The 13,389-nt window shown below is 41.6% G+C and overlaps 1 protein-coding gene across 1 annotated transcript in view; it reads left to right on the top strand.

The window, feature by feature from the left end:
• LOC126249132 (GTPase-activating Rap/Ran-GAP domain-like protein 3) overlaps positions 1-13,389 on the top strand; it is a 334,020-nt gene that overhangs the window by 162,926 nt on the left and 157,705 nt on the right. Inside the window, exon 11 of the mRNA XM_049950784.1 lies at positions 6,067-6,170. Within this exon, the coding sequence (XP_049806741.1) occupies positions 6,067-6,170 (104 nt within the window). The remainder of the gene's footprint in view (positions 1-6,066; positions 6,171-13,389) is intronic.

Genomic DNA, 13,389 nt, shown 5'->3' on the forward strand with positions numbered 1-13,389 from the left:
CATTCACATCGTCCATATCAGTCACACAACAAATGATAGCGTTACAATTGTAGCATAGTCTGAATTTAACACTGATATCTTGTCAGTAAGCATTGTACATTATTCAAAAAGTTCTTCCGAACATTTCACTTAGAGAGCCTTACAGCACACAATTGCCATTATGATAATTCATATTTTAGATTTTACGACTTAGATGGACGAGAGAGTCACGTGCTATCGGCACTGTTGATATCTTGTTACATAAAACAATTTCTGAAATCCTATAGGCATTACACGTTGCTGTTATTTCCACATACATCTAGCCGCGACAAGCACTCTGTTGCAAATAACACAATTGCGCAAAAGGAAGAAACGCTCAAAGTTTAAACACTGCTAACCTTATAACGCTGCTGAATATAACAGACATGAAGAAATTAATACCAACTGCTGTTCAACTCAATAAACTAATAAAATTAATTTTAAAGTAATACTTTTGAAAGCTGAAAGATAATTATTGCACTGTGGTAAATACTGCAACCAGGCACAAGATTTTTAAAAAAATTTTAAATGATTTTATTGTACCATTACTAGTTTCGGGCCTGGGCCCATCGTCAGATGATAGCGTTGATTTCTTTGTTATATTTTAGGACGCAAATTTCGTGATTTCATAATTTTACACTTACATGTGCTCTATACATTGTGCTTACTTCACTAAAAGCCATCCTTTACATATCACAAGACAGAGGTTTGATTTTCTTTTACGATCCATGCTGACCATTGGACAGAACTAAACACAAGATGGCGGACACATTTGTTTACATCGGCTGCTGATTTGATGTATCGAAGAAAGTGATATGTATACCGATTGGCATCAAACATGTAATTTTATACAGTTATACATTTAACTATTTAGATTTCAAGGTGCTGGTAACGGCCAATGGCGAATTTTCTCTCTGTCAGTTAATTGTTATTTTTACAATTTCAACTTACGGGGAACTGCATGAAATTTTGAAGCTGTTTACGTGCTGGAGTAAGAGAGCAGCGAAAGTTGACTTACCTAGGTTTTTAGTCTGAGATTATCCATGTGTTCACGGTATTGTACGTTGAAACTTCCGCCAGCTTATCCAGCGTAAAATTTGAGGCACACACAACAATTTAGTTTATAAATGTCAGACCTAAATAAGTCAACTTTCGCTACTCACTTAGCTCAACACGGAGATAAGCATCGAAGAAAACTTAGAGGTATTACATTTTACCAAAAAGGGATTACAAATGAATTCGTTAGAGGAATTAGAAATAAACAACCACATTTTACAATAAGCCTGACAGCAGTCTTAGTGATCAACTGCAACTAAAAAAAGGTGCCTCCAAAATTTCATGCAGTTCTCATAAGTTGAAATGATAAAAATAACAGTTAACTGACAGAGAGAAAATTCGTCATTGGCCTTTATTAGCATCTTCAAACCTAAATAGTTAAATGTATAACTGTATAAAATTATCTGTACTACGAAGAAGTATTTTTGCAGTAACTCCGGATTTTGCACTTAGAAAACATAGGAGAATGAAAATGAGAAAGAAGAAAGAAAATTTTGCTCAAAGGAGAAGCAACTGTCAAGAACTCATTTGGCAAGCCAGAACTAAGCAAATAAGAGAAGGCTAGAAAGTGGAAGAAATATGTAGAGAGGAGAGGGGGAGGGGTTATACAAACTATCATAAGCACAATGTTAGATTCCAGTGAAATATCTGAACACGCAAGCAATACTGATCCTACCACTTAGCTAAGTAGACAGACTGAAGAACTGCGAAACTGTATTTACAGCATTCGCATGTTTAGAGAAAGGCTTTGACAATCTTAATTTAAACATTCTTTGAAGCTCTGGAGATGCCATCGATAAAACACAGGGACACAGGATTTCGGCTTATAATTCTTTAGGTTGGCAACATGTACATAAACAAAGCAAACAGGAAGGGACATGAGGTGAACACACTGTAGTTACGACTTTAAATCAGAGTTTTTGGTAAAATGTCTACAGCTAGTGACAGAAGAAAAAAGAGCGACCATGAAAATGTGCTTATGTTCCATAAGCTAAGTTTTAGTTCAACCTCCAGCATGTGACCAGGTGAGGGGAAACGCAGATGTCCGCCAAAAACTCGATTCACTGTAAGTAATCAGTTATTCACGTAAAAAAGATGTGAACTGTTTTATAATCTGCAAGTATCACATATCAAAACAAAACTGAATCATTCTATACTCCACCGAAGATGCCTTAAAGTAAAAGGCGAAACGCGTCGTAAACAAATAAAGTACACTGGATCAAGAGAAAAACGTTTGTTACTTACCAAAGGAAATAATCAATTGCTGTAGATACTTAGCAAATTACATCTTAAGACATACCAGCAAATTAGTTTCGGTTTAACTTCACATTCCACATGCCATTAAATGCCGTTTAAAAAAATTTATCTATCCAGTCTTTTTAATTGTAGTTACTTTCGTATCTCGGTAAATAAATAGATTTAGGATATTTATCATGAGTCGAAATAGATGACTTTTTACAAGTTATCGTTTGCAAAAAAACACGTTTCGATTTTTTGAACCGTTTACGAAACTTGCATTGATATAACCACATGGTTTACGACGAGCAGGACGAAGTATCGGTCGCATCGATAGCGACCCGCACGCGGTCACCGCACAGCCCGTCCGCCGACATATCATTCAGTATCTCGAGAATGGTCATAGCTATCGTTCTGCTCTCAACTTTAAAAACAATTTCGATATGTTGACTAAATTTCATACGCAATAATGTATTACCAAAAATGAACTGCACGCAAAGTCCACGCACTCATTAAAATTTCGTGTAATTGTTTACGTAAATGTGATATAGCAAGTAACCACGACGAATAACGAAAAGAAATTCGGTCGTTCATTGAGAGAAGATATCAGGCTGTAACATGCACAAGAATCAAATTATTCTACCGAATAGTTTCCTTGAAATCGGATGATAAGTATTTCATAGCTGCCGCCGCGTCCGCGCCAGCGGTTTGGCGAAAGTTCGTGTGGCCCGGGGTTCCATACCTAAAGTCAGGCTCAGCGAGTTCTGTGATTGGCGGCGCGGACCCGCAGCGCGGCACGCGGCAGCGGCAGCGGCAGCGGTTCGACATGTGCAAACAGCGACGCAGACACTGCTGTGCCGCGCCGCTGACGGCGTTTCCATGACAACCACGCCACTGCCGCGCCGTTATGACGCGCGGCAGCCCTAGTGGGAACCGGCCTTAAGGCATCGCTACAAGGAGTGCACCAGGCCACCCTCCACCAGTAACCTTGCCAAATCCAATAATTAACATGCCAACACCTTGAAGATAAGGGTAAGAGCCATGAAAAAGAAGACCTACTTAGTACCCTTTCTCTCAGATGAAGTTGGCAGCATGGTCACCACGACACACCAAAATCGTTGGGGACCCATGCATGACCGCTCAACGACCACCGACTTCTTATGGAAAATAGTTGTACCTTTAACCAAGGCGTACACATCTCACTCAAGCGTACCCCAAATGAGTTCAACATGACTAAGGCCATGTGGCCTTGGAAGCTACACAAGAAACCTCATTTTCGTGTAGCAAAACTCAAAACACACTGATAAAATTCGAGAGCAATAGTTTGTACACTTTCTTTTTGAAGATACCGGTGTCCCGCGGATTGTTGTGTGTGAAAGGAGGACACACATGATCGAGCACTTTGTTCGAATACCGTTCGCTGGTGAGAGAAGATGTCAAACATATTAAGGGACCGCCATACCATCACATGTAAACATCCCCCACATGAAAATATCTCCAGTAACTGCTTGAGGAGCGTCCTGTTGGCGAATGTCATTTACAGCAGTGGAAATCAGTATAAAGGCAGGGTGCCTACGAAAGTAAAAGTAAAATTTCCAAAACATACTTGCAGCGAATTTATTATGAAAGTAGTAGATCCATATAAGACATAACAGTCATCATCGAATTACGTAGTTTCCTTCACAAAATGAGTAACAAAATAATGCGTTTGCATTTCCCAGCTGGAAATTTGTATACAGGCACAAACTGTCCTATTGTGTTATTGCATTGTTAGTACTTTGTCCATCTTCCGTTCTTTCCCACTACCTCAAAAATTCTCTGTGGCATTGATTTTGTTAAGGTTTGTAGTTCTTGCGGTGAAATTGTCGCTCACTCATCTTGTATTGCTCTTTTCAGCTCATATACGGCTTCAAATTGCCTTCGGTTTCAGCAAACATGCCTTGTAAATATTTCACAAATATATTCCACGGGGTTCAAATCCAGGCTAAGTGCAGCCAAAAGGTATTAGCAGAAACATACACAGAAGCATTATCTTGTTGAGACATTAGACCTTCGTCCTCTAAGTTGTTATAAATTTTGACCAGTTCTGTCTCTAGGAACTCAGGGTACATGTTAGAGTTCTTTTTAGTGCTCAGCCAAGGAATGTGTAATTTACCTTTAGCGCAGAAGTTAACCAAATCATAACACTTCCACCACCGAAATTTCTGCTTATTCTTACCTGCTGCTCTGTACTCAGATAATGACAATAACATTGAAATCCATTTGGCCCATCTAAATTAAACTTCTTCTCATCACTGAAGATCACTTTATCACATTCTGGAGTCCATGATGTATGCTTTCCAGGAAACTCCAGTCTATTCTGTTTATGTTTGGGTGATAGAGCAGGTTTCTGCAGTCGTTTCTTGAATCCAAGAGGTTTGTCATTTGACACTATTTGTCTGAGACGTTTGGCAGCTACTGGCAACTATAAATTAGCCACAGGTTAATAAGACTGACGGTCTGTGGCCCTTTCTTTGTGCAAAAGTAACCGTTGCGATGCTTCAGATAATTTTCCACTTTGAGAATATTTTACGTTCTCTACACATTGTGCACCCAATCAATCACTGTACTTGAACGAAACAACTTCTTGGCGATTTGACGATTAGAGAGACCCATGTCCTGGTACACACTGATTTTTACTTTTTTATTACTTGGTAACTCTTTTCCCGCGCTGCATTGTCACTACCGTGGTTTATGTACTCAGCACACACTGGCACCAATGGTGCCCGTTTCGTATGTGCAGTATAGACATGTAGTACACATTAACGCCGCAAGAGCCGACTGCCTTTAATCGAGTTCCACCCTCTACCACCTAAATCGTTGATGTCTTTATGTACTGTGCTACTGACATCAAATGCGATACCATTTGACTGCATTTGTCGGTATACTGAATATCATGCTGTTGCATGTACACTGTGCACAACTATTCCAATACACACCGTTAATTTTCCTGCAAATGACCATGCCTTTATACTGATTTCCACTGCTGTATGTGCGTTTTGACATACTCCTTTCCTGCCTTTGGCGTGAACCAACATTTAGAACAACTCATAATTCTAGTCGACCTTTTCCCATAATTAGAATAATCAATAAAGGTGTTCCAGGATGCATGTTGTCAGTGCTCCGAGAAGTTCAGTAAGCAAAAATACGTGTGTGGGCTAGTGATTTCTTATACTTAAAAAGGTACTTCTGAATGGGCTGGCTGCTCAGTAGTTGTTATCTAATACTGGCGTGTCGAGTGCTGAATTGTAGCTAGTGCATCCTTTGTTACAATCAGCGATATTCTGCAGGAAGCCCTGACATTAACACGTGATTCCCCATACGAAACGATCCGTATGGTGGCTGTGTCCCCTGTATAGAAGGCCATCACGGTTCACGCTTGACAGGTGGAAGATAATTGACGTGACGACCTAGGAGATGAAGTGTGCCACGTGTCGGGCACGCAATATCTAGTCGAGATGAAACTCGCTGAAATCACGCGTCTTGACCACCCTGAACCCCCGCCCCCATGTCACGTTGGCTACATCGAGAACAGCTGTCAACAATATTGTCACGTTACACGCCGAACTATTCCACTCGTCGAGGCGACAAGCTCTCTCTCTCTCTCTCTCTCTCTCTCTCTCTCTCTCTCCTACCTCCATCTCTCTTCATCCCAGAAACTATAACCAAAATTTCCGTTGTGGCTTCATGATTTACTCTGCTTTTCTACGTTTACAGGAGACATGACTGGCAAGTACTCAATCTACACAATGTATGAAGGTCACGAAATAATGTTCCACATTTCAACAATGCTGCCATACTCTAAGGAAAACAGACAACAGGTACGTACGCCGCTTTTCTTTTATTCAGTGTCCCATCAATATCTGTAGTCTGTACATGGAATTCATAACTGTGTACTAACTTACTAGCTGAGTACCTTGTGTTGGCCAAGTATGTATTTACTCTAATCTTCTATTAGTCCATCTCCTCCTTCCCCCTCTCTCCGTATGTCTCCTCCTTCATCCTCTCTCTGTTAATCTCCTCCGTCCCCTCTCTCTGTTCATCTCCTCCTCCACCTCTCTTTGTCAATCTGCTCCTCCTCTCTCTGTCCATCTCGCCCCCCCCCCCCTCCACACTCTCTCAATCTCTCCTCCTCTCACCTTTCTCTGTCCACTTCCTCCTCGCCCTCTGTCTGTTCATCTCCTCGTCCCTCATCTCTCTGCCTATCTCTTCCTCCCCCTGTCCCAGTCCATCTTCTCCTCTTTCGTTTCTCTGTCCATCTCTTCCTCTCCTCTCCGTTCATGTCCCTCTCCCCTCGCTCTGTCTATTCCTGCTGTGCCAATCTCCTCATTCCTCTCGCTGTCCGTCCATCTCCGCCTACCCCTTCTCTCTGCACGTTATCACGCTCTCCTCAATAGGAAGCTGTTGGTCTTCCCCAATATTTCTTTCCAAATTGTAACTAATATGTGTACTAAATTTGCTTGAAATCGTTACAGGGTTTACGATGAGCAGATTACCCGTGGCTTCGCCCACGTGCGCACATGTCAAATATATTTCACATAAATTTAATGTATTTCACATATATTTGTACATACATTTCACCTGTATCTCTACCGAATTTCGCCGTGCAGTTTCATATTCACACAGCTATATGTTTATGACGCCATACCTCCGAAACTATGTGCTGAGTAATAATACAATTTTGCAGGTATGTCCAGAGATATATGTAGCTGCTGTCTACAATTTATGTTGTGAACAGAGGTTGTAGTAAGGAAATAATAAATTAAAACGTCATGTGTCATGCAGCATATCTACTGCAAGAACAGCGAAAATGCAGTAAGCAATAAATGTTTTTCCTTTCATCACTTTATTGGGGTCATCATTAAGAAAACGTTCCGTAAAGGTTTGAAATTTTCTGTTAAATTTGTTGTATGTCTCTAAATGCTCTCATTCTCAACTTCTGGATTGCTAAAGTGCAGGTATTTGCACTTTTGCCCCCTCAGTTGCACCCCTTTGATAGGTAGGTCCACCTTAACCCCACAGTTCTGATTTCCAGACCGTAAGTAATATGTGTGACAAGTTTCGTCAAGTGGTTCAGGAGGAGATGTGGAACATACTCAAATACATATATACGTACACTATATGACCAAAAGTATCTGGACGCCTGGCTGAAAATGGCTTAAAAGTCCGTGGCGCCCTCCATCGGTAATGCTGGAATTCAGTATGGTGTTGGCCCAACCTTTGCCTTGATAACAGCTACCATTCTCGCAGACAAACGTTCAATCAGGTGCTGGAAGGATTCTCGGGGAATGGCAACCCGTTCTTCACGGAGTGGTGCACAGAGGAGAGGTATCGATGTCGGTCGGTGAGGCCAGGCACGCAGTCTACGTTCCAAAACATCTCAAAGGTGTTCTATAGGATTCAGGTCAGGACTTTGTGCACGCCAGCCAATTACAGGGATGTTACTGTCGTGTAACCACTCCGATGCAAGCCGTGCATTATGAACAGGTGCTCCATCGTACTGGAAGATGGAATCGCCATCCCCGAATTGCTCTTCAACAGTGGGAAGCAAGAAGGTGCTTAAAACATCAATGTAGGCCTGTGCTGTGATAGTGCCATGCAAATCAACCAGGGATGCAAGCTCCCTCCATGGAAATCACGACCATACCATTACACAACCGCCTCCGAATTTTACTGTTGGCACTATACACGCTGGCAGATGACAATCACCGAGCATTCGCCATACCCACACCGTGCCATCGGATAGCCACATTCTGTACCGTGATTCGTCACTGCACACAATGTTTTTGCACTGTTCAATCGTCCAATGTTTACGCTCCTTACACCAATTGTTGCGTCGTTTGGCATTCAGCGGTGTGATGTGTGGCTTATGAGCAGCCGCTCGACCATGAAATCCAAGTTTTCTCACCTCCTGCCTAACTGTCGTAGTAAATGCAGTGGATCCTGATGCAGTTTGGAATTCCTGTGTAATGGTCTGGATATATGTCTTGTCTGCCTATTACACGTAACGACTCTCTTCAACAATCTGCGGTCTCTTGTCAGTCAACAGATGAGGTCGTCCTGTACGCTTTTGTGCAGTACGTGCCCCTACACTTTTTTACTTCATTGTCACATCGGAAACAGTTGATCTAGGGATGATTAGGAGTGAGTAAATCTCGCGTACAGACGTATGACACAAGTGACACCCAATCACCTGACACATTCGAAGTTCCGAGTGCCGAGGAGCGCCCCATCCTGCTCTCCCGCGATGTCTAATGACTACTGAGATCGCTGATATGGAGTACCTGGCAGCAAGTGGCAGCACAATGTTCCAAATATGAAAAACGTATGTTTTTGGGGGTGTCCGAATACGTTTGATCACATAATGTACATCCATTTTATGACACGTATGGGTTCTCCTCGTTCTGAGGGGGCCGAACCGCACAATAACCCCGAAAGAGTGTTTCGGTGTGGGGCGGCGGAGAGTTGAAGTGGACTGCGATAGCCGTCGTGGGGTTGCGGACCACTGCGGCTGCGGCGGGGACGGAGCATCTCCGTCGTTTCTAGGTCCCCGATTAACATACAATACAATACAATATCAACGTCACACAGACAGTTCATAGAGACACGTGTCAGATGTGGACGATCATTGTCTTGTTGAGAAACCACACCATGATAACGTGGCACTAGAGGTAACACATGAGGATCCAGGACGCCCGTAACATATCTTTGTGCTGTCAGAGTTCCCTCAGTCACTACCAGCCGTGACCCGAAGTGGTACCCGACAAAATACCACATCATGACGCCACGAATAACACCGCATTGCCGCTCTAAAACATTGGAAGAAGGTCGCCGCACAACCGCGATTCGTCGGTGAGCATCATACGACGTTATTAACCGACAGTCCATGCTTCCCGGTCACGGCACCACACCAAAAGTAGCCGCTGGTGTTGTGGTGCTAACGGCAGCCTAGGAATAGAACGGTAGTTCCCTAGTCCGGCTGCTCCTAGTCTCCTAAAAACGGCGCGGAATGACAGAATATTGCGGGGAGTCCATGACTTCTTCACGGATGGCAGGCGCAGATTTGAACGGGGTTACGATGTGCTCGGTGCACAACATGGTGATCCTCTCTTCTGGTGTTCAGACGCAGTCAACCGGAACCTTGGGTGTGCCTTCTTGACGTTCACGTGCAGTCCAACATCCGGCCATTATCACATCCGAATGCCCCCAAAACCTGAATATTGCAGCATTCGAACAACCGGCCAAATGCAGAGCCACGACGCTCCTTTCAGACTCTGTCAGATGCTCGTAACACAGTCCCACACGAGTATTTGACATCCCCGTTTCCTTCACAGCGATCACTCAACATCTAGCGCTCTTCACGTCCCTAAAACGCTATCCCGGAACCAGGTACCAGTTGCATGGTAGCGGCAACAAAAATTCAATTTTCAATATATCACGTACTTATTTGCCGAATTTAAAAATTTAAAATGCTGTTATAATCTACTCATTAAGAGGTACAATTTTATGTTGAAAGTCGTAACGTTCAAGTGTAATGTTCTTTTAATTTGTAAAACTTTACGGTTACGTAGAATGAATGTCTAAATTATGAAATGGGTAATAAACTCGAATTATCGTGTTGCGTGTTCTAAGTGCGAGTGGTGTGCTCACTCTGTATTATTGTTAGAAAAACCTTACACGAATTCTTTGGGTAATGCAACTCCCAATACCAGTAAAGAAATAAAGTCACTGCAAAATATCTTCAGCCCCTTAAGCAGTGAATCCTAAGGCCCTGTTCAAAACTAATAACTTTGGTCCCTGTGCACATAACAAATAAATTAAACTGTTTTACCTCTAGAGCAGCAACGGAGTAACGCGATATATTCTGGTCTCTCATAAAAAAATATAAATATGCTATCTACAGGCTCAGCAGTGTGCAATGCTGGCCATAATACTTGAAATGCACATGAAATTCATTTGGCTGATAAACGAGAAAATTTAAGAAAATCCAACTTCTTTAAAATATATATGACCTGGACAGGGAGGCGGTACTGATTTTGGTGAATTACTAACATTGAGTTTTTTTCTACATCTACACTTACATGGTTACTCTGCAATTCACACTTAAGTGCCTGGCAGAGGGTACATCGAACCATTTTCATACTACTTCTCTATCATTCCACTCTCGAATGGTGCGTGGGAAAAAGGAAAACTTAAATCTTTCCGTTCGAGCTCTGATTTCTCTTATTTTATTATGATGATCATTTCTTCCTACGTAGGTGGGTGTCAACAAAATATTTTCTCATTCGAAAGAGAAAGTTGGTGATTGAAATTTCGTAAATAGATCTCGCCGCAAGGAAAGCCGCCTTTGTTTCAGTGACTGCCACCTCAACTCGCGTATCATATCAGTGACACTCTCACCCCTATTGCGCGATAACACGAAACGAGCTGCCCTTCTTTGCACTTTTTCGATGTCCTCCGTCAATCCTACCTGGTAAGGATCCCACACCGTGCAGCAATATTCCAGCAGAGGACGGACAAGTGCCATGTAGGCTGTCTCTTTAGTGGGTTTGAAGCATCTTCTAAGTGTTCTGCCAACAAAGTGCAGTCTTCGTTTCTCCTTCCCCACAATATTATCTATGTGGTCTTTCCAATTTAAGTTGCTCGTAATTGTAACTTTAGGTATTTAGTCGAATTGACAGCCCTTGGATTTCTGCGGTTTATCGTATACCCAAAATTTATCGGATTTCTTTTAGTACCCATGTGGATGATCTCGCACTTTTCTTTGTTTAGCAAAATTATATTGCAAGTTAAGTTTGGCTTTTCAAAAAACACCTGACAATTGAAGTTACATTACTCACAATTGATTCACAAACAATGAAATTTAAACAGCAAGTATTATCTAACTTCATTAATCCAACATACATGCAAATCATCAAATTAAACAAAGCTCTGTTAACAAATCTTAGAAACATTACAAAGCGAAATATCTAACTAGCCTTTTTATCAAAACGGTTTACGTACATTCTGGGGTTACTCAACAATTACAAATTATCACCCAACTCATCTATACTAGCGCGCTGGCAAAAACAGAAACCATAATTATTTAACATATTTACCTTGCTTACATGAAGACTTCTGCTTCCAAGTTCAAAAATATTGACATACATAAGTTAATCTAACACTTGGTGGCTTCACACAGCACACCACAAAAACTGCCTAAGTGATCGTCTTTCCCTCAGACAACTGTGCGCCGAGAGCTCTCTTACTCCAACACTAGCAATACCTCGGCGTCTGCGATATAAAGCCTGTCAAAACCGAACATCGTTTATAAAATCATATTCGGGTGTCACATACAAATGTGCCCCAGTATACTCCTTTCAAAGTTTAACACAATAAGAGAAATACTACAGTTAGAAATTGTGTGTTTGTCTCGAGGCAGCGTAACTGATTGCGCGCAAATATTTGAGAATGAAACCACTTAGTGACGTCCGATGAAGTTGACACGTAATTTAACACTTTCACGAAACCTTTTCTAGCTGGCACTGCACATAAAATGGTAATAGGTAAAAATTTTAACGCTTATTACATTTTCACTGTTCGTGCAGTCAGAGTTCAACCTCAGGCATGACGTTTTAATTTAGTACTGGTTTACTAGTAACTCTACGTGCAACACAGTTTGCAGACAATATCCACGTATACCACTGAATGTATCTGCAAAACTATATCATTGTGCGACACACAGTTGAGCGGATATGACATCATTATCATTTAGATACGTGGAAAACTACCTTTTGCTTAAAATGGCGCGTAGTAAAACTTTAACTTCAGTCATGACATTGTAATTTATTACTTCTTTACTGCTAGTTCTATTCAAAACACACTTTTCACGCATCATCTATTTATCTTACTGAATGTACACGCAAATTTATATCATTGCGCAATACTTAGTTCGGCAGAGATGACTTTATATTTATTTAGATGTTTGGAAAACTAGCTTTTGCTTAAAATGGGGCGCAGTAAAACTTCAACATCGAACATGACGTTTTAATGCATTATTTATTTACTAACAACTCAGTTCGCAACACACTTTGCATACAGTATCTACATATATCACTTAATGTTTCTGGAAAATTATATCACTGTACGACTCATAGCTCAGGAGATATGACGTCGTAAACACTGCGATACGTGAAAAACTAGCGTTGGCTTAAAATGGAGCTCAAATTACCCAGCACATATTCATCCACTGTTTCATAATGAGAGCGCTTAACGACTCCCAAAACAACTTTAAGCATAATTACAAACCTTTCCTAAACTGCTAGAGGCAAATATTTAACAAATTAAACTCATTTGTAATCAGACGTTTGAGGATATTGTATACATGGGAGTCCGAATCTTTGAATAATGGAGGTTTACTGGTATAACCTACCAGGCTTGGTAACAACACTAAACGCGAATAACACTAATTCACGCTGGTGGCCGTCCTACTTGTCACGGAGAATTGCAAATCTAGTCATTTATGTACCTGCCAATACGTGAACAAACTCACATTTATGTACGACCGTGTCTTCTGGGTGCTTCCCTTTCCTTTGTCAGACAGTATATTTTACTATTGTGTTGAGGGATCAGAAGCAATTATAGTAACGGGTGTCCGTGAAGTAAGAACGAATTTGCATTTTGCGCCATTTTGTTATATGACGGTTGGCAGCCGTGGATTTATCATGTTTGTTATCTGCGATCCTTCCCATTAGTAGCTTGTTAGCTTTTGTGTGGTGAGCATTGTTGTGTCATCTTTATTTTCGTCATGGAGCAGATGACAACTGAGCGACCTATCCAAGTGATAAAAAGTTATTACAAAAATGGTGAAAGTCCCACGTCAACCGCTCGTGAACTGCGAGTGACACTCGGACGTAATGCTGCTCCAATCGAATCATCAGTTCGAAAGTTTGAGACCACGGGCTCTGTTTCAAACGTTAAGAAAATAGGACGGTCATGTTCCGTTCGAACGGAAGAAAACATTGCTGTCGTGCGTGACAATGTGAGCGTGAGCCCCAGAAA

This window comes from Schistocerca nitens, chromosome 3 (genome assembly GCF_023898315.1).
Source record: "Schistocerca nitens isolate TAMUIC-IGC-003100 chromosome 3, iqSchNite1.1, whole genome shotgun sequence".
In the NCBI taxonomy this organism is placed as follows: domain Eukaryota; kingdom Metazoa; phylum Arthropoda; class Insecta; order Orthoptera; family Acrididae; genus Schistocerca; species Schistocerca nitens.